Below are 23251 nucleotides of genomic sequence, written 5' to 3' on the forward strand. Positions count from 1 at the left end.
ATGGACCATTCTCCAGGATAGACCACATGCTGGGCCATCAAACAAGTCTTAATAAGTTTAAAAGTATCTTGTCTGACCACAATGAAACTAATTTAGAGAGCAACTATAAAAGAAAATTCAAAAATTTCACAAACATTTGGAAAGCAAACATCATGCTTCTACATAACCCATGGGTCAAATTAGAAAATACTTTGAAGTGAATGCAAATGAAAACACAACATCAAATTTATGAGACTCAGTTAAAAAAGTGCTTACAAGGAAAATTTCTAGCTTTAAACGCTCATATTTGAAAAGAAAAAAAAAATGTTTCAAATCAGTAACATAGACTTTTACCTTAAGAAGCTAGAGCAAACTAAACCCAAAGCAATTAGAAGGAAATAATAAAATTATGATAGAAAACAATGAAATATAAAATGATTACAGAAAAATATCAATTGAGACCAAAGTTGTTTCCTTAAAATATCAACAAAACTAACAAACCCTAAGCTAGAATAAGAATCAGCAAACCTTTCTTGTACAGAACCAGATAGAGAATATTTTTGGCTTTAGGAGATGTATGATCACTGTCTCAATGACTCAACTTTGCTGTGGAGGCAGAAAAATAGTTATAGAATATATAAATAAATGGGTGTGGTCACATTTCAATAAAACTGTATTTATAGAAAGCAAGTGTATTTGTACAATGGGCCACTGCTTGCTGATGTTTGATGTATGTGGGCCAAAAGTATCTACTAATGAAATCAAGGCATGAATGAACTCTTCTTTGGAGAATCCCCTACCTTTAAGGGAGGAAAAAATGGAACAATACAGATTACAAAAATCACAAATAAAAGAGGGGACATAACCAGAGACCTTATAGAAATGAAAAGGATTATAAGTATATACTATGAACAACTTTATTCCAATATATTGAAACTAATTTCTAGAAAGACAAAAATCACCAAAATTGACTCAGGGAGAAAAAGAGAACCAGAATAGATCTATAATAAGGAATTGAATTAGCAATTTAAAATATTCTCATTTGGGCCCTAGCAGGTTTGGCTCAGTGGACAGAGCATCAGCCTGCAGACTGAAGGGTTCCAGGTTCAATTCCGGTCAAGGGCACACGCCTGAGTTGTGGGCTTGATCCCCAGTGGGGGGCGTGCAGGAGGCAGCCAATCAATGATTCTCTGTCATCACTGATGTTTCTAGCCCTCTCTCTCTCTCCCCCTTCCTCTCTGAAATCAATAAAAATATATAAAATATTCTTATTTGACCCTGGCTGAGTGCTTAGTTGTTTAGAGTGTGGTCCAGGCACACCAAGGTTGCAGGTTTGATGTCCAGTCAGGGCACTTACAAGTAGCAATCAATCCTAATATATAAAAACTCTGGGTCCATCATGACTGGAGGCTCAACCAACCGTTAGTCCTGCAGTCAGTGCTGGGTTGCCATGGCGACCCAGCACTGACTGCTACAGCAGCAGGTGCAGTGACCCAGCACTAACTGCTGAGGGGGCTGCAAATCAGGCCCGGAGAGAGGCCTGAAGAGAGAAGCAGGGTCTGATCCATAGCCTCTGTGCCAGCTGTTGATCAGCACTTACCTCTCTTTCTCTCCGGGCCTGGCCAGTAGCTGCACCTCCATTTCTCTCCAGGCCTCCACTGGGGCTGCTGATCAGGCCCGCTTTTCTGATCAGGCCCCGGTGATAGGCCCAGAGACGCTGACTGGCATAGAAACTGACCAATCAGAACCAAATCTGCGTCAACTGTGAGGAGCCAATGGCTGCCTAGGAGGTGGAGCTTTTGACGCTGACTGGCATAGAAACCGACCAATCAGAACCAACTTCGGGTGAACTGTGAGGAGCCAATGGCTGCCTAGGAGGTGGAACTTTTGATGCTGACTGGCATAGAAACCAACCAATCAGAACCAAATTGGCCGGCAGAGGAGGGCAGTTAGGGGCGAGATCAGGCTGGCAGGGGAGGGCAGTTGGGGGTGATCAGACAGGCAGAGGCAGTTAGGGGCGATCAAGCCAGCAAAGGAGGGCAGTTGGGGGCAACCAGGCTGGCAGGGGAGGGCAGTTGAGAGCCATCAGACCGGCAGGGAAGGGCAGTTGGAGGCGATCGGGCTGGCAGGGGAGCAGTTAGGTGGTGATCAGGCTGGCAGGCAGAAGCGGTTAGAGGCAATCAGGCAGGCAAGCAGTTAGGAGCCAGCAGTCCCGGATTGTGAGAGGGATGTCAGACTGCTGGTTTAGTAGGGACATCCCCCAAGGGGTCCCTGATTGGAGAGGGTGCAGGCTGGGCTAAGGGAACCCCCCCACGGGGCATGAATTTCGTGCACCGGGCCTCTAGTAAATGTATAAATAAGTGAAGCAACAAATGGATGTTTCTGTTTCTCTCCCTCTTTCTCTCTCCTCCCTCCCCCCTCTCTAAAAATCAATCAATAAAAAATAAACCAATATAAAGTAACATATTCTCATTAAAATTTTTCCTAGCTTTAAACACCTGTATTTGAAAAGGAAAAATGGGCCGAAACCGGTTTGGCTCAGTGGATAGAGCGTCGGCCTGTGGACTGAAAGGTCCCAGGTTCGATTCCGGTCAAGGGCATGTACCTTGGTTGCAGGCACATCCCCAGTAGGGGGTGTACAAGAGGCAGCTGATCGATGTTTCTCTCTCATCGATGTTTCTAACTCTCTATCCCTCTCTCTTCCTCTCTGTAAAAAATCAATAAAATATATTAAAAAAAAAAAAAAAAAAGGAAAAATGGCTTCTAGACCCAGATGGCTTTACTGGTAAATTCTATCAAACGCTTAGAGGAAACAAATAAAAGCAACAACAACCTTCCAGAGTATCTTAAGAGAAAGAGAAGGAGACACTTTCCCCCTACTCACCCTATAAGGCTAGTATTATTCTTATATTAAAGCTAGACAAAAACATCACAAGAAAACTACAGACGAATATCCCTTATGAATATAGACTCCAAAATTCACAATAAAATATTAATAAGTCAAAAACAGCCAACACATAAAAAGTACTATATATACCATGACCAAGTGAAATTCCGCCCCCCTTCCCCCGCCAAAATATAAAGGGTTGGTTTTTCATCTAAAAATCAATCTATGTAATCTTGATTAACAATTTAAAAAAGAAATGAAAAATCACGTGTGTTTCAATAGACACCAAAAAAGTAATTGACAAAATCCCACACCTATTCATGATTTAAAAGGGGAGAGGGACCAAAAAAACTCGAAAAATTAGGAAGAGAAGGGAATTTTCTCCACCTGATAAATGGCATCTGTAAGAAGCCTATAGCTAACATCATACTTATTAATAAAAGACTAAATGTTTCTCTCTAAAATAGGAGCAAGACAAGGATGTCTACTCTCAGCACTTCTGGCAACATTGTATGGAGGTTCTAGGCTAAAAAAGATGTCAAACTGTCTATTTATTGATGACATGAGCTTGTATGTAGAAAAATCCTAAAGAATCTACAAAGGACCTATAAAAACTAATAAAAGAGTTCAGGATGAACATACATAAATCAATTGTACTTCTATAATCTAGCAAAGAATAAACTGAAAATAAAATTAAGAAAATAATTCCATTCACATTTAAGCATTTGCGATTTTATTGATATAATCTAGTGATAATTTGATATTGGAACTCTACTCACTTTCATGGTATCAGATACAAACAAGCAGTTATTAGAGAAAGTGACTGATTTAGAGAACAATGATTGTATTACATAGTGAAGTGTAACAAAAATATAAGGCGATTCTGGATTCCACTGGTTAAGAGTTCATTCTAAATAAATTCAAAAGCAGTGATGGTCACTCACCTGCACAGCGTGGGACAAATCTGACAGCAGACATTGACGGAGCCTCTCATCACTACTAATTCCTTGAAGAACAAAGTCAGGCACATAAGACGAACAGTAGCCCCCTAACAAGGACCTTCCAAAATTGGCGATGTTGGGCTGAACAGCACTCACTTCAATTAACTTTGACCTAGAAAAAAGGTCCAGTCAGATCCACAAAATACTCCTATCCAGAGAAGAGGGTCTGATGAACAACTTTGTAATGAGGTGAGCATAAATTTTTCATAATAGACTTTAGGAATACTGTCCCTTATGTAGCAGATTCTTAATACAATCAGATTATGAAAACCATCATCCAAAACAAAGTAAATATCTCACAAACCCAAAGTTTGGTTTCTAACTTTTCTCAAGTATGAATCTTCTCCTTGTACATTGGACCCAGAATATTACATATATTCCCTGTTTTCGTCTTAGTGTTGGCCAAATTTATTTGTAACAGCCATTTATTACCTTCTCAGTGATTCTCTCTCCCTAGTTGCCAGACTCAGCATAGGTTCCTTTTTGGAGCATGATTATTCACTCCTAAATGGCTTGAAAACTCCTAAGAAGTCTCCTACACACCAACATTACTTTTCTCTACTGCCTCCACAAAGCCTTCCTGGAGTGCCTGTGGGGCTTAGCCTTTAATCTTTCCTATGAGTAATAGGACACGATAACAGAACCATCCAGGACAATGATCTGTCTTTCATATTAGCTACTACCAACCTTCAGAGACAAACTAAATAAAACAATGGTACATATCTACATAAGGCCTATTATAGATCAAAACTTCCTACTTACCCAGGAAAAGGTATCTCATCTTCTTCTGCCCAATCTTCTTGCTCTCCTCCATAATAACTGCTTACTTGTCTAGTCATATCCTGACCTGTATCTTCACTTTCACTATCCCCAAGGGCACTATCTGAACTTTCATTTCTTGGAATGTCCCATTCAATTCCTACAGCATTTTTTTTCTCTGAACTCTCTTTATCCCCATGGGGGACAAGAAGGGAGAGTGTACCTCTTTGGTCCTGCTGAGGGTAGCAGGTTTTACATGAATCTTGATGAACTTCTACACATTTACAAAGTTCACTGTTCTGTTTGCTATTTTTTGTACATAATCTTTTTGAAAACTCTAACATGCAGCAGTGTTCTTTACTGTCCGTACTTGTTTTAACTGGGATATCATCAATAGTTCTGGTTTCAATGGAATCATCATTAAAATATTCATCAAATAAGCTCATGCTTTCTGGGTCTGAATGATTCCAACAGGGAAGTTCACAGGGCTCTCCAGAAACCATTGGTATATCGGACTCTCTAGATTGGTCCTTAGTTGTTTGTTTAGTTTCTTGATGCAGATCAATAGCCTCTCTTTCTTCTTTCAGTGGTTTGGTGTGATGCCTGGTAATCTGATCCACCACAGCCTGACTCCTGAGTTCAGTATCTGAGTCAGGTGACATAGAATCCCCAATCAAGAAAGTAACCTTTGTCTGGGTTGCCTCACAAGAAAATGCAGCAGTCACAAGCTTATCTGGAGGTTTTTTTTCCACAACCATTCCTGTGGATCTCAGCACCTTGCCTGTGTGATTACCAGAATCCAGCAATTCCTCACTCTGCCATGTTTCTTCTGCTGGTTCTAAGCCTGATTTCAACAATGCACATTTGTCAACTGGAGCAGATGCTGTACAAACAATTGTCTCTAACTTGGTATCAAGGCAAGCTCTTAATTTATCTCTGCACTGTTCAACATCAACAGCATTTTCTTCTTGGCAATCAGGAGGAGAAATCATTCCGCACTCATTGGCAATTCCTAGCAACTCCTTAGAGCTGTTTTGAATATCTTCCCTCTCTTTTCTCAAAACATTCTCTGAATTTTGCCCAAGGAGTGGACGACTACAATATTTACAGTTACAATTAGGAGTCCTTGTTTCTTCTGACTCTTTAAAGAGCAAACTGCTTTTGTTTCTATGCATTGTGATAAGCACATATTCAGATTCTTCTATTTCACCTTTCTCTAACGTGGTTGTAATTACTGTGCCTGGCATAACAATGGCTTCATCTTCTCCGTTTTCTAAAAGATGGGTTTCTTGAAGTTCAGAGCATCTTATGAAATAAGTAAGAAAATAAAGCAGCCTCTGGACCATGTCTTGTCGTTTGCCAACTACCACAGTTCTTGCTAACCTTACAGGAGAGCCAATAGCACCGTACAAGTCCCCTGCAATGGAAAAATAAGTTAATGGACCCATCCTTTACTCATGCAGCTAAGCAAGCTATTTTCAATGACTGGAAACCTACTCTTATTGTATGAGGGTTCAGGTTTTATTCTTAGTTTTTTAATAGGTGAGTAACTATTCAGAAGAATAGGATGAGTGGTCTAAATCAAAGAGAAAGATGAATGCAGGGGTTTTCCATCTTCCTCCTTAAGAAGTTGCTATGGTTTTGAAACCTCAAGCAAAAAGTCAGTTGTAAAAGTTGGATTTAATAAGAATATTCTGTGTCAGGCCCCAAGTAGAGAAGCAGAGCCCTCCATCTAGGTGGAGAAGTACTGCCTGAAATACTATGTACAAAAATATTCTGTAGCTGCATTCAATGCAAAAAAGGGAAGCACAATACCTTCTGGGGGTCAAGGAGAGGAAAGGAGTGGTGGTGGAATAGAACAGAGATAGAATGGTCACATCATACACTTCACCTTCCTTGATTTAAATCATAACACCAAACATTAATTTTTGCTACCCTAATCAGAACCCTAAAGCACCCATGGTTTTAAAAAGCCTATTTTCCCTTTTATTGTCTCAAGGGTTGGGTCCTCAGGACAGACCAGAAAAGGCAGGAAAAGTGAGACCTATCCTAAGAGGAAAACAACGGGCAACATATTTAGCCATGTGGTTCATTTTCACTTTTGTATCCATACTAGACATAAACAATAATTACATTATAAAAGGGGGCAGGAGTATCTAAGAGTTACCAATGTCATTTCTATGTTTATGCTATACCTCAACTTAAACCAAAAAAAGGTTTAAACACTTTAAAATTGACAATACAAAGTAATTAATTTAAATTTAATTGAATTTTGCAAGTTGTTATTATATTTAAAACCTCGATTTAAATTTTATAAAAGCTTCACACTTTTTAAAGGAACGAAGACATGTTAAGTTTCAAATAAAGGTATGCTACAAACAGTATTATGCTAAATTTTCTTTTTTAAGCTAAGACACTGGCCCTAATACCATCATGCCACTGTTCAAAACTATGCCCAAGACTCCCACTAATTACTAAATAAATTGAACTGCTTTGGCATGGCAACTGAGTCTTTCATGACTATTTCCACTTTACTTCTCCAGGTTACCTTCTTATGCACCCAAAGATCCACTTAAAGTAGACTACTTAAACTGAATATGCTCAGAACTTTCAACACCTACACCCCTTTACTCATGTTATTTTTGTTCCCTTCCCTCTGTATTTTTATCAGTCCAAAGCTACCAACCCAATCATCCTCCCTTGGGCAAAAGTATCCCCAATTGAACTCCCATGGAATTTTTTATTTCGCTCACAGTTTCTCTTTGAATTATCATTATTGCTCTCATATTCATTACCTATAGAATAATACTGTTAACTTCTTGAGGGTAGGGACCAGATATAATTTTATACCCTCTAATATTATTTGCTCTTTGCACAGAGCCTTAGATATATCATGTACTCAATATATAACTATAGAATTGAAAATAGGTTTGAAAGGTTCCCCCCAAAATACTACTGAATCATGTGATTTGAAAAAAGGAAAGTTATTAACCATACAAAAGAATATTACTCAGGATTAAAAAAGAATGAACTATGCCCTAGCCAGTTTGGCTCAGTGGATAGAGTGTTGGCCTGCGGACTCGAGGGTCCCAGGTTCGATTCTGGTCAAGGGCATGTACCTTGGTTGCGGGCACATCCCCAGGAGGGGGTGTGGAGGAGGCAGCTGATTGATGTTTCTCTCTCATAGATGTTTCTAACTCTCTATCCCTCTTCCTTTCTGTAAAATCAATAAAATATATATTAAAAAAAAAGAATGAACTATTAATACATAAAAAAATAGGTGAATCTCAAAATAATTAAACAAAAGCATATACTACTCTGGTTCCATTTCTTTAAAACACTAGAAAATATAAAGTAATCTATCGTGACAGAAAGCAGAACAGTGGCTACTTGGGTATATGGGACAGTGAACAGGAAGAGTGGTGAAAAACAGGAGGAAGGGCATGAGGTAATTTCGGAAGTGATGAATATATTCACCATCATGATTTTAGTGATGGTTTCAGAGATATATATTTTGACATATACATCAAAACTTACAAAATTATATACTTTACATATGTGTTTGCTGTATATTAGTGACGCTGTAATTCAGTAGGAAAAAGCAGAGGAGGAAGGAAGAAAAGAAGGGAAGAGAGAGGGTGAGAGGGAGGAAGGAAGCAAGGAAGGAGAAAGGGAAGGGAGGTTGGTTACATGAATTAATAAGCCATATGACAATCTGCCTGGCAAGATAACTCACCAACACAACCTAAAGGAACTTTCTATGAGGTCACCAAGATGTTTTCATCATATTCCTCCCTGATTACCTAACAGCAATAGAGTAAGGGTAGCTACATTTACCAGTCACTGTCCTAAGTGCTTTCATAACTTTATGAAGTATGTAATACCTATTATTATACCCACTTTGCAAATAAAGGAAATGTGATCCAAATGTGGTCTGCCTGATTCCACAGCCTGTGCTTTTTAAGCACCATGCTACACTGCCTTCCTAATGACTTCTACTCATCAACTATCCCTTCTCTCCTGTTAACCATTTATTCACTGAGGCCTAGCACAAAGGGAAACATTTTCCAAAATTACTCAACAAACAAACAAAAGTGGAACAATACAAACCTCTGACTGCTTTTCAGTTAACTGGATTTATTGAACTATCATGAGTGACTTTGTTGACTTTCTTTCTAGGCAAAGGATCTAACACAACCCCCCCTGAAGATCCTGAAGTTACTAGTGAACCAACCATTATCCTGCTTCCCCTGCTCCAACTGCAGCTCTCTAACTATAAGGAATCTCTATATCCTACATAATAAAAAGGCAATATGCAAATTGCATCACTCCGCTACGCCCACGATTGGGCCGGCTGGAGGCGCGGGGGCGGGACTCAGGGTGGCCGATTGGCTGGCGGTAGGAGCGGGGGGGCGGGGACTCGCGAGTCCCTGACTCCCGCTCCTCCCACCAGCCGTTAGGCCAATGCTGCGGAAGGACCCATGGGGCCGGCGGAAGACGCTGGTGGTGGCCGATAGCGTGGCTGCTGGCAGCAGTTTTCCGCCAGCAGCAGTTTTCCTCTGGCCACCCGCCGATCGGAGCGCCTCCCGGATCGGAGTTCCTCTCGGGGAAGCCGATCGCGCTGGCGGGAGGCGCTCTGATCGGCGGGTGGCCAGAGGTAAACTGCTGCTGGCGGAAAACTGGTGCCGGCAGCCAGGTGAAAGTCTATTGCACGAAACTTCGTGCAACGGGTTTCTAGTACTATATATAAAAGGCTAATATGCTAAGTGTCCCTCCAACCGTCCAACCAATTGCTATGACACGCACTGAACACTAGGGAGCAGACACTCAAAGCAGGAGCTGCCATGGCCATTTACAGAGAAACAGCACCACAAACCTGGCACCAACAAAGCAACATTCAGCTTTTGAAGTGGGACACAGGCCCAACCATCACCCCGGAGCGACACCCCACCAAATTGCAGCCAATGCTGCCGAGACCCCATGGCACAAAATGTGGCCCCCAGCCCAGCCTGGAAACAGTTGCTGTGGGCGCTGGGTAATGACATCATGTAGCAATGCCCAGCTTCCTCTCCCTAGCGACTAGCATCCTTGGAGTTTCTTCAGCCCAGGAACACAACTTGCTTTATAGCCAGGTACAAACATTTTATACTGTAACCAAATGTCTGTCAAGCGTTTTCCCATGCCACATCTCATTTGAGCCTCACAGAAGTCCTGGAGTAGGTAGCTAGGAGACTCGGTGCAATCCTATTTTCTTTTCATTAGCCGGAAAACGGAGATTTAGGAAGTTTAGAAACTTGACCTGACTGAAAAGAAGTAAGAAATGGTGGACCTATTTTGTGTTGCTATTTACTGCTGTGTTGCTGACAATTACCTTAAAGAGAAGTTGGGGTGCTTCACTGGGCTGGAAAAAGTTTAGTTAAATCAGAAAACAGGTCTAATTAAACAAGTTTATTCTATACATAAAAGGCTAAGTTGACTCGTGCATGCGCAATACATATAAAGCTCTCGCTGGCGCCAATCGCACATGTGTGTTACAATCCATCATTGTCGATCGTGAATTTGGTTGATACTTCTATTATAGAAAAAGGGCGAATAGTAATATTAAAATACTTCTAATTAATTTCCTTTCAATGTGCACAAATTTGTGCAACAGGCCACTAGTATTAAACATAAGATGGGGAGGGGAGGATAAGACAATTCAGCAGATATAAAATGACAAGTAATGAACAGATGCTTTAACATTTACTTTCTTGTCTTTCTTTTTTTCTTTTTTGGCTATAAAATAACTCCAGACAGTTACACAAAAGTCCAAGTATAATGCATAATGTGAGGATTATCAGACTACATACCCAGCTGTGCCCAAAGTGGGTTATACGGATGAGTCTTTGCCAACATGTCCACACTCTGAGAGGAATGTTTTTCTAAAAATATTTTTATAGGTGGTTGTCCATTTGGCATGACTGTTGGAACCCAGGCAAGATGATTGGTCAGAACTGCAGTAATGAGTGCTGGCAAGAATCTGGAAACAAAATGCATCCTATCAGATTCCAATCTGCCTTCATGAAACCTCAGGTAAATACAGTGACAGAATAAAGCAAAAAAAGTACATATTCGCATATGGCCAAACAGCATACAAAAAGAGAGGGGAAAGGACAGGCATATCACCGGGATAAAAATGAAATTTAATTAATTTTTTGGTTGTGTGTGAGTCAAAGAAAACCCTTGAAATAAAGACAGCATTCACAAGGAACTATTTCTGATCATAATTATAAAATAAATATGTGGTTTTACATGAAAAACTATGGATTCTTTTCAGTGTTCAATTTACACAATTTATTAACAAACTAGAGGCCCGATGCACGAAGATTCGTGCAAGAATGGCCCTTTCTTCCCCTGGCTGCCGGCACCGCCTTCGCTCTGGCCGGAGCCACCTTCCCGCCTTCACATGCCACCCAGAGGACCTGAGCGGCTGGGGCGGTGCAGAACGCCTGCATCCTGCCCCTGGCTGCCTGCATATGAAAATTAAGCCACCATCTTTGTTGGATTAATTTTCATACTCACTCCTGATGGGCTGGTGGGTGTCATGAAGGTACGGTCAATTTGCATCTTTCTCTTTTATTAGTGTAGATAGTATGCAAATCGACCGGATGGCGGAACGACCAGTCACTATGACGTGCACTGACCACCAGGGGCCAGACGCACAATGCAGGAGCTGTCCCCAGCCTGCAGGCCCCGATCGCCCAATTGGGGCCTGTTGGCCAACCTCTTGGTCCCTCCCCCGGCCGGTAGGCTCCCATCACCCAATGGGGAATGGGGAACCAGGGGTGAGTGGCAGTGGATGTGGGCGGCGCCAGGCCAAGATGGGTGTGAGCGAGGGGAACCCTGATTGCCCCTCCAGTCGCCCCCCACACAGAGGTTGACCGGCGTTCATGGAGGAGGGCAGGGCCAGCTGCTGGCAGCCGGGGAAGATTGGCCTGGATTGCAGGCCAAGCCTAGGGACCCTATCTGTGCACAAATTTCATGCACTGGGCCTCTAGTATACACTGAGTGGCCAGATTATTACAATCTCTGAACGCATAATAATCTGGCTACTCTGTGTGTGTGTGTGTGTGTGTGTGTGTGTGTATGTGAGTGTGTGTATGTGAGTGTGTGTGTGTGTATGTGTGTATATATGTATATTAGAGGCCAGGTGCATGAATTCGTGCATGGGTGGGGTCCGGCCAGCCTGGCCAGGGGGAGGAGACATGGGCAGTTGGCCGGCCTGCCTGCTGGTCGAACTCCTGGTCGAGGGGACAATTTTCATATTAGCCTTTTATTATATAGGATAAACCAGGAGTTCTATACATTTCCAAAGTACTGAATGGGAAAATGAAGGAAAGTATTAAACAATCTACCATCAAAGAGAATTAAAAAGAAAATCTGAATTACTCATGTGAATTCTGGGATTTTGATGAGAAAAAATATGATAAAATATCATTTTAAAAATGGATCACAGGGTCCAGCCAGTATGGCTCTGTGGTTGAGTGTCCTCCCATGAAACCACAGTGGTCACGGTTTGATTGCTATTCTGGGTTGTGGGCTCAATCCCCAGTAGGGGGCGTGCAGGAAGCAGCCAATCAATGATTCTCATTGATGTTTCTCTCTCTCTCTCTCCCTTCCTCCCTTTGAAATCAATAAAATCATATTTAAAAAACAACAACAAAGAAAAACATACCCACCACTATTTAAAAAAATAAAAAAGAGTCACTAAAATCCTGGCACTTGTTTATATAGTTAAATTTCTTTTTTATGGAATGAAACAGCAAAAGTGAATACAATTCACAAAAAATGGGAAGCTTCAGAGAGTTCTGTAAGATGTCAGGACTTTTAATTTCACATATAGACATTTTTACTGTTTCTTATTCATAAAGTTCTGTGGCCTTTTCCCATACCCTATGTTTTCATTATCTTTTAGAATTCATTTTATTAATAATATCTAATAATTACGAAGATAATGGTTTATTATTTTACTTTTATAACTGAGTTTGATTATAATTTTATATCTAGTTATAGTAAATAATAGCTAAGATATTTAAGATAGCTCAGATAAATAGACAGACATACTGATTTTTTGAAGCATTTTCCATTAGAAAAGTGAACTCCTTCATGAATCGATGGCAAAGCTGGTTCTTTTCTGGAATCCCCGACATCATTGTAAGCCAAACAGGCTCTCCAATTCGTGGCATTGTGTAAAGATTACAAATTGTTGTCCTAAAAAGAAAAAATTCATAGTTCACAGAATTACACACCTTAAAATAAAGTTACTTTACCATCTTGGGCCTCACACCTAGATTATTAAAGCTTTTGAGAGGAGACAATAAATCAAGTTGCCTTTTTTTTGTTATCAGCACAGTACCATGGAAAATGTTCTGTACATAAACTCATAATATGCTGGTTCTGCTGCTGGCTCTGCCCCCAATGACTGTGTGCCCTTAGGTAAATTATTTCTCTACGTTAAGCATCAGTTTCCTCCACTTGTAAAAGGATAGGACTAGATAATTTCTAAAGCCCCTTCCAGTTTTACATTTCTAAGGTATATGCTGTATTTATATAGAATATAAATAACGAGCAACATAGAAAAGACATTATATATGGGGTAATAGCTTATCCATATACCCAGTTAAAACAACAATTTAGCCCTAGCTGGTTTGGCTCAAATGGATAGAGCATCGGCCTGCAGACTGAAGGGTCCCAGGTTCGATTCCAGCCAGGGGCACATGCCTGGGTTGCGGGCTCAATCCCCAGTGGGGGGCGTGCAGGAGGTAGCCAATCAATGATTCTCTCTCATCACTGATGTTTCTATCTCTATCCCTATCCCTTCCTCTCTGAAATAAAAAAATATATATATTAAAAACGAACAAACAAAAACCCAAAGTTTATCTGCATCATTTAGTTGCCTAAGCTGACACTTTTTAGTAAAGTTCTGAAGGATGATGAGGACACTATAGATGGCATGCTATATTTTAACTCTCAACCTTCTGAAGTTTTCCTTGAATCAATACAAGAAAGGATTCAGTAATTATGATAGTGTTCTTCTGCCTATTTCAGTTATTTAAGCAACATCTAGTCTTGTGACTTACACTCTCTCTTGAAGGCTTCAAGGATAACTTTAAAAGGTCAATTCTTTTCCTTTACATTAGAATCTACTCAGCAAAGTCTTATACTCTCACCAGACTAAACACCTCCTGTAAAGTTGGGCCTTAAGAATCTAATTGGTCTCTAGTTCTCTGATAACTCCACAAGAGCTAGCACCCACTTCAGCATAATTCTCTAGCACCTAGAATCCAAAAAAGGAAAAGAACAAGTTTCACTAAATTGTGACCCAACATGAACACACTATATTCCAATGGATAGAAGTGACAAAGACAGGTTAACGAATTTTTAAAAAAATATATCTTTATTGATTTCCGAGAGAAAGGGAAAGGGAGAGGGAGAGAGAGATAGAAATATCAATGATGAGAGAATCATTGATCGGCTGCCCCCTTTATGCCCCCTACTGGGGATCCAGCCTGTAACCAGGCATGTGCTCTTGACCGGAATCGAACCTGGACCCTTCAGTCTGGAGGCCAACACTCTTATCTACTGAGCCAAACTGACTAGGGTGGTTAATAAAGAGTTCTTGACAGGATATAAAATCATTGCTGAAAACTTAAAAATAAATAGAAAAGAATTAAAGGTATTTTACAGAGAAAAATATGACTAGAATATAAACTAGGGATATGTGAAAATGCTTATTTTTAAAGCATATTAAGAATGTCCAGATACTGCTTAACAATATGGAGGCAAATAACAAAAGAAATAGTTAAGGGAATAAGAGAGGTTGGATGGGATTCACTTATTTTTCATTATTAGACCTTTCAGTATATATATTTTTTGTTTCTTAACCATGTGAATTTACTTTTTGATTAAAAGAAACACAGTATAAATGAATCAATGAGCTGGTCAATTCATTTGCTATTAATTTCTTCAGCGTATTAGTGTCTACTAAAAACCTGTGTGTCATGGGCCAGGGGCAGATCACTAACATTAGTATAGTGGTCCACTGAGAAACACTAATGCCTTAGTGTTTTGGTGTTTAAGGATATGTACTATGATCTCAAAGTGTATCAGGTGCAAAGAAGGGAAAGAAATTATGAGTAATGCTCCTCACTACATACAATTCTATGTTGTCATCAATGACCTAGAAAGTAATGGTGCTTTCTTCCCCACTAATGACTATGCCTTGCCCTTCAGTGGTAAGAAGGGCAAGTATTTTCAGTCATCTAATTCTTCATTTTTCCTAATCTGTCCTTAGAGAATGAAAGACTCCTTTAGTTGTAAGGGAACTGTGCATATAATTTAGTTTTGCTTGTTGTTATGCATTAAATCTACATAAAAATCCAAGGACCTCATCTTTCTGAGAGGAAGCTATGCTAACTAAAATGTACTTCCTGCTTCTCTAGGTTTCAGGACTTCTGTATACATGTGAATCATTTCCTTCCTCTTCTCAACTACCCAAAATTCATTAATTTTTCTGGTCTCAAATAATCACCTAGTTTAAAAATCATCTAATTGTAATTTTTAATAACCACTTAGTTTTAAAATTAAGCATGATAGTCTCATTATTTGCAGTAATATTCTACAGTCACATCAGTAATGATGTGAACACTGAATTAGTGAACACTGAGTCACTGTTCCTAGGGGAAGTATAGGGTTAAATAAAGTTCTTGTGAGCCTTTGGGTCACAACATTTTTGCCAACCCATAAATACATAATCTTGTTCTATATGGATTTATTAACATTGAATTCACAGCCAACAGCACAATGACTCATGCCTGAATGAAGCTTACCTAACACATGTATTTTCTCTGTAAGGCACATCACAGCCTTCTTGCACTTAGAAACATTGGTCAGCATTTCAGCACAATACTTGAGGGCCATTTTTAAGAGCAAAATCACTAACAAAAAGCACAAAATGCAAAACAAACTGGTACTATATATACACATTTATATACACTGAGTGGCCAGATTATTATGATCTCTGAATGCATAATAATCTGGCCACTCAGTGTGTGTGTGTGTGTATATATATATATTAGAGGCCTGGTGCATGAATTTGTGCATGGGTGGGGTCCAGCCAGCCTGGCCAGGGGGAGGCAACATAGGCGGTTGGCCGGCCTGCCTGCTGGTCGAACTCCTGGTCGAGGGGACAATTTGCATATTAGTCTTTTATTATATAGGATATACACTGAGTGGCCAGATTATTATGCGTTCAGAGATCATAATAATCTGGCCACTCAGTGTATATGTCTAAAAGGACATACATATAAAAGGAAATATAGAAGGATATATATATATAAAGAATAGGAGCTGAAATAAGAACACAGAGCACTGTCTTGTTCAATATCATCTGGGAATGTGTGTATAAGGCCACTCAAATTTTTCACTGCTCTGTGCATGTTCACAAATGATCGTAAAAGCATTGTGAGTTGTATTATGGGGTTATGAATCTTAGCAAGTAATGAATTCACAAATACAGAATCCATAAATAATGAGGATCAACTCTACACATTAGAGTACTTCTACAGATAGCCTTCAGTTCGATTCCTGGTCAGGACATATGCTTGATTTGCAGGCTCAATCCCGAATGTGGGGTGTGCAGGAGGCAGCCAATCAATGATACTCTCTCATCACTGATGTTTCTATTTTTCTCTCCCTCTCCCTTCCTCTCTAAAACCAATAAAAATATTTTTTTAAATTATTAGTTTATAAAGTTTTTTAGATATTGTAAGAATGCTTAGTTAACTTACATCGTCTTTCAGATTTCCACAGTGACTAAAGTAAAATAATCACACTAATATAAAAGGAAAGATACTCAATCATGATATATATTTTCAATGATTTTATAACTCATACATGTTTTAAATTCTAGGCAATCTTAAAATTATAAGGCTAGGCCATTCATACTTCCTTATTGCCAAAGCAATTAACTTGCAAGTATTTAATTCAATTGTTTTAAATAAAAATACTGTTTATAACCTAAGAGGCAAGATCAATCTTCTAAATGGAATGAGTCTTATGACAATATTTACTATTCTGGTAACCTCAGCTGGGTCTCTAATGACAGTGTTACCTCGGAGCTCAAATAGGGACTCTTGGCCTTCTGCCACAAAGCTTGTGACTGCAGAAAGGAACTGTAATCCAATAATGTAAGTAATAGCTCCAAGTTCAAGGGCAAAGATTCATTACCTTGTAATGCTGCAAAATGTAAAACTCAGAAACAATATTGCAGGATTCTTAGGCAAATAAGCAAAAAGTCTATACTATCTCTCCAGGCTAAAGGAGAAAAGACTAAGTGGATGAGAGGATGAAGTAGTCCTCAAATGATTCTTTCAAAGAGAGACACACATCAGTCACTTTGTGTGATTCCTAACATAAGTTCGTATGCAATATGTTTGCTTGCCATAATGAGAGCAGTTACAAGCAGTTGTTGCAGCTTTAGGCACAAACTTTGTTGTGTGAGAAAATACTGGCAGAAGAAAAACTATTTGCTTTGCCATTATCTAGAGAAAAGATCAAGCAACAGTTACTTGCAACATCAAATTCATATTCACTATATCCATGTATCCTTGTAGTCCATGTATCCAAGAACATCTGATTACTATCACTGGTTAAATAACAACTAGTCCCTACATCTAACAGCCCAACAGAGGACAAAGCACATTTCTGTTGGAATAAGGGTCTCTTCTGGTCATATTAGCTTGTCGAATGGTCCAATACTAAAAATCACACTGCTGATGGCTCCCTAATGTGCCTCAATCCCAAGCACATTTAATATTTAATAACTTAGGAGCCAATAGGTTACAGAATTATACTATCCTTTGACAATGGAAGAAAATAATTTAAAAAATTAAATTTTATCAGAAATAAGTTAAAGAATACAAATAAATCTTTTTGTGTACACTGCAAAACAACTCTATATTATGAGAACATGGAGAATATGTACCTGAATTCATTTAGGGCATCAACTATTCGATTATAAGCCAAACTCCTCTGACTGGTGTCAGCTGATCTCCGGCTCATTTTCATAGCCTTGAAAGCAATCAAATAGTTAATTCTTATACTCATCATGGGCAAAATATGGGGAAGAAAGTGAAAGACAAAGTCATATATTTCCACAATACTCTACCACCATTTTTATCTAGAAAAATGTAAGGAAGACATACATATTTACAGTGGCTTTCTTTTATACACTAAGGTCATTAATGACTACATGAGAAAAATTATGATAAAATATCATTTTAAAAATGGACATCCCCCGGCGATGGAGGAAGCCAAGCTTCCTGGCCAGCCCTGGCCTCCGCTCAAGGCTACAAAGTTTCAATTATAGAAGATAAATAAATCCCCGATACCAGTGCCTCCGCTTGGGTCACTGGAGGTCGTGGCCGGCCTGCAAAGCACCACAGGCCCCTCGCCCAGGCCACGCCACACCCCAAGGGAACCCCCACCCTGATCTAGGACACCCTTCAGGGCAAACCAGCTGGCCCCCACCCATGCACCAGTCCTCTATCATATCTAGTAAGAGTAATATGCAAATTGACCATCACACCAGCACACAAGATGGCTGCCCCCATGTGGACACAAGATGGCCGCCACAAGATGGCCAGCAGAGAAGGGCAGTTAGGGGTGACCAGGCCGACAGAGGAGGGAAGTTGGGGGCGACCAGGCCGGCAGAGGAGGGAAGTTGGGGGCAACCAGGCCTGCAGTGAAGGGCTGTAGGGGGGGGACCAGGCCTGCAGGGGAGGGCAGTTGGGGGGGGAACAGGCCTGCAGGGGAGGGCAGTTAGAGGTGACCAGGTCTTCAGGGGTGACCAGGCCTGCAGGAGAGGGCAGTTAGAGGTGACCAGGTCTTCAGGCTGGCAGGGAAGCAGTTAGGCATCAATCAGGCTGGCAGGAGAATGGTTAGGGAGTGATCAGGCTGCAGGCAGAAGCAGTTAGAAGGAATCAGGAAGGCAGGCAGGCAAGCAGTTGGGAGCCAGCAGTCCTGCAGTTGGGAGCCAGCAGTCCTGGATTGTGAGAGGGATATCCAACTGCCCGTTTAGGCCCAATCCTACCGGGCCTAAATGGGCAGTCGGACATCCCTCGAGGGATCCCAGATTGGAGAGGGTGCAGGCTGGGCTGAGGGACACACCCCCCGTGCACGAATTTTGTGCACCGGGCCTCTAGTATACATAGAAAAGGCCTGGACAAGACTTCCAGCAAAACATTAATGAATTATCTTTGGGTGGCAAGGATATCAGTTTTTCTTGTTATTCTGCTATATCTAATTTTTGAAGTTTTGTTTAAAAAATCCTACCTATGCCGAAACCGGTTTGGCTCAGTGGATAGAGCATCGGCCTGCGGACTCAAGGGTCCCAGGTTCGATTCCGGTCAAGGGCATGTACCCTGGTTGCGGGCACATCCCCAGTAGGGGGTGTGCAAGAGGCAGCTGATCGATGTTTCTCTCTCATCGATGTTTCTAACTCTCTATCCCTCTCTCTTCCTCTCTGTAAAAAATCAATAAAAAAATAAAAATAAAAATAAAAAATCCTACATATGCTTTAAGACAGAGGATCACTGGTGGGACATGAGTTCCAAAAGGTTGGCCACCACTGGTTTAAGGAAACAGTTGGAACAGCAGTCACCAACTGCTGGTCCGTGAGGTCCAAAAGGTTGGTGACTGCTGCTTTAAGATGCAGCCCAAATGAAGCATCATCCCAATAGTGTTACTTTTTTTCACAATTCTTATCTTTAGTTTCTAGAATAGTGCCTGCCACTTCTTTCCTATGAACTCCTAAAAAAAGTTTGGCTTGTTCTTCCTTTTTAGGTATCCTTATTGTCTATCTTGTATTTACAATTTTCTACTTTATGAAAATTTATTATATACTATCAGCAGCAATTGATCACTTGTGCCTTCTTATATCACTTTCATCACTTGGATCCCTGCCCCTATCCCCCAAAAGTACTCTCTCCTTTTTCCTCCTACTTGAATGGCCAATCCTCAGTCGCTTCTCCTCAAGTGTTAACTGCTGAAATGCTCCACAAATCAGGCCTAGGATCTCTGCTCCTCTCTTCTCTCCTGGTTGTCCAGCGTGGACCTTTTCCCTAAATTCTAGATGTATAAAAAACCATTTGGGTGTCCAGAAGGCATCTCAAACAAACCTCTAATCTTCTGCTGCCAAATATGTTCTACCTGTAGTTTCCCCATTTTAGTACTGGCAAGTCCATCCTTCTTACTGCTCAAATAAAATTCTTGAGTCAACCTCTATTGCTCTTTATCTTTACACCCCAATTCAGCCCATCAGCTAATCTCATTAGCTCTGTTTTTCAAAATATGTCCAGAATCCAACCATGTCTCACCAATTTCACCATTAAGTTGGTTTGAGTATCCATTATCTCTTACCCAGATTATGCCAATAACCTCCTAACTGGTCCTACAACATATATCTTTGCTCCTAGAAATCTATTCTCCACCAGCATTAGAGTGATCCTCACATATAATGTCATTCCTCTACTCAAATCCCCCAATGGTCTCCCATTTCTCTTAAGAGTAATTGACAATGCTCTTATAATGGAGCCCTATAAGGCCCTATATTATCTTGTCTTCTAACCCAGCCACTTTGGCCTCCTTCCTGTTGATCAAGCATCAGGCTTACTCCTAACACAGGACCTTTGCCTCTGCCTGGAACATTCTCCTCTCAGACAGTTGTAGCTCATCTCCTTCATATTTCTGGACCATATGTCATTTTATCAGGAGCCTTCCAGACTAGCCTCTAAAAATTACCAATCCTTCCACCCATCACTTCTTATAAATCTTTTTCTGTTTAATTTTTCTCCACAGTGCTTAATCCCATCTAGTAGCTTATATGTTCAGTTGATGTCCCATGAGGTCAGGAGTGTCACTTTTTTCACATCTTATCTTTAGTTTCTAGAATAGTGCCTGACACATTATAGGCCCTCAAATATTTATTTATTGAATGAATGGATGAATGCCTTTAGGTCTTTTATTAGGCAGTAAGCTCCTTAAAGAGTTAAGGTTTATTTTGCATCTCCCAGAGCAGTCTGTAGGGTATATGCATAGTACCTGTTAATTTTTGTGTCAAATATATAAACACAATGTTTAAACAGAAGAATAAGATTCAAAGAAAAATAAAGGATATAAACAAACCAACAACATAACTATGCTTACCTGTTCTATTGCACTCTTTAATTTGTTCATGTGGCTTTCAAAGAGAGGAAAATGTGAAAAAAAAAATTCATTAAATTTGTTATTTTCATCTTCATCTTTGGATAATGAAAAGATTACCCCAATTGCAATCTTCTTTTTTCTCACAATTCCTGGGTTAGGGCCACAGCTTTCATCTGACAGATTAAAGCTTTCTTCTATAGACCTTAAAAACAAATATTTTATTTTAAAAAATATAAAAATAATTAAATTTTCAATTCTATCCCCTGCTAATTAAATGTAGGCAAACTAAAGGCCTTCTGTTTTATCAAGTAAATCTAAAAATTCCTATCAATTGTAAATTTCATTCATAAATCTACTGGCTAGTCCTTCATGGTCAAATTTTAATATGAAATTTTAAGAGTCAGAGTAGGAAGACTTTGGTTTAACTAAAAGTCACTAAAATATAGATAATCCCAATTCATAACTAACCTAAATATGCCTGAATTTTAAGGTTTATAGATGAGTCTGATACAACCTCTTCACTGTTCTAGAATCTACTTGTTTCTTCTTTTGATTAAAGGAGTAAAATCAAAGATGAAGGTATACAGGAGGTAAATAAAGGAGAAGCTTCATTATCTATAGTTGTACTTAACATAAACTAAAAAAAAAAAATCACACCACCTTTCAAGCATGAATTATCTTGCCAAAATAGAAACAGGAAAAACTGAAATATCAAATTACGCAGCACATGGATCAAAGTCCTAACAGAAGAGTTAAGACTATAAACCTCTTACAAGAAAACAGAGGGTCAAAAGCTTTATGAAGGACTTGACAATCATTTCTTGGGTAAGACACCAAAAGCACAGGCAACAACAAAAGAAAGAAGAGATGAACTACATAAAAATTAAAAACTGTTGGTTGAGCGTCATCCCATGCACTAAAAGGTCACCAGTTTGATTTTTGGTCAGGGTATGGGCAACTGAATAGATGTTTCTCTCTCACATTAATGTTTCTCTCTCTCTCCCTCCCTCTCTCTAAGAAAATAAATTTAAAATAATTTTAAAAGGAATGGGAGAAAATATTTACAAAGCATTTGTATGATAAGAAATTGATATCCAGAATATATAAATAATTCCTACAACTCAACAACAAAAAATAACCTGATTTTAAAATGGGCTAAACACTTGAATAGACATTTCTCCAAAGAAGAAATACACATGGCCAATAAGCACATGAAAACATGCTCAACACCACTAGACATTACAGAAATTCAAATCAAAACCATAATGAGATAACACTTCATACCTATTAGGATGGCTGTGATGATAAAAAAAAAAAAAGGAAAATAACAATTGGCAATGATGTAGAGCAAGCATGTCAAACTCTCGGCCCACAATGAATATTTTTGGGGCCCACCCAATATAATGGTATGTGAGAAACATTTTAATAAAAATTTCGTACCTTAATTTTTACAGTAACCTGCTATACATAATTATTAATAACAAACTACAACGTTCACTAATGACTGATTACTATAATCGTGTTGCATTCATTTCCCTTCCTTACACGTAGGTGCACCACTTCTCTCCACTAATACTAGCAGTGAGTATTTTAGCAGACGACTGCCACATCATTAGTCTTGTACTGCCTTGTTTGGTGTGCACAACAGGAAATATTTGCTTTTGGAGAACAAGAAAAATAGGTTTATTTGCGTTACGCTTATTCATTTGTGTAGTTATTCAGTGTCAGGTAAGTTAATCTTCAAGAAAAAATATTAATTTTATTAAAATGTTCTATTGTTTTATGTTAACGATTACTCATTTATTTCAGCCCTTTATATTCAGCATATCTATATTGAAATAAACTTGTTTCTATGAGTATTGAAGCTTTTTTTTGTGTGGCCCACATAAACTTAAACCTTTTTTATTTGGTCCATTTTGGTCTTTGAGTTTGACATGCTTGATGTAGAGAAACTAAAACTCTTGTGCTTTTCTGGTGGAAATGCAAAATGGTGCAGCCATTGTGGAAAATATTATGGTGATTCCTCAAAACTTAAACACAAAATTCTATACAATCCAGCAATTCTATGTCTGGGTATAGACCAAAAAGAAATGAAAGCAGGGACTGGAACCGGTATTTATACACATGGCCATGTCCATATCAGCATTATTCACAATAGCCAAAAAGTGAAAACAACCCAAATATCTATCAACAGATGAATATGAATGAACAAAATGTGGTATATACATATAATGGACTATTATTCAGATAAAAAAGAAAATGAAATGTTGATTTACGCTACAACAAGGATGAACCCTGAAGACATGCTAAGTAAAATAAGCCAGCCATAAAATGACAAATATTATACGATTCCAATTATATGAAATATCTAGAATAGTCA

At 39.4% G+C, this 23251-nt stretch overlaps 1 protein-coding gene across 3 annotated transcripts in view; it reads right to left on the bottom strand.

Annotated features, from left to right (window-relative positions):
• Positions 1–23251, bottom strand: part of FNIP1 (folliculin interacting protein 1) — a 102506-nt gene that overhangs the window by 12937 nt on the left and 66318 nt on the right. For all 3 annotated transcript variants that reach the window (XM_079773205.1, XM_079773204.1, XM_079773203.1), the window contains 6 exons: positions 20872–21073; positions 17651–17736; positions 12730–12876; positions 10476–10645; positions 4630–6043; positions 3811–3979 (listed from right to left, as the gene is read on the bottom strand). In XM_079773205.1, coding sequence (XP_079629331.1) covers positions 3811–3979; positions 4630–6043; positions 10476–10645; positions 12730–12876; positions 17651–17736; positions 20872–21073 — 2188 coding nt within the window. The remainder of the gene's footprint in view (positions 1–3810; positions 3980–4629; positions 6044–10475; positions 10646–12729; positions 12877–17650; positions 17737–20871; positions 21074–23251) is intronic.

Source organism: Cnephaeus nilssonii (genome assembly GCF_951640355.1).
Source record: "Cnephaeus nilssonii genome assembly, chromosome: 5".
NCBI lineage: Eukaryota > Metazoa > Chordata > Mammalia > Chiroptera > Vespertilionidae > Cnephaeus > Cnephaeus nilssonii.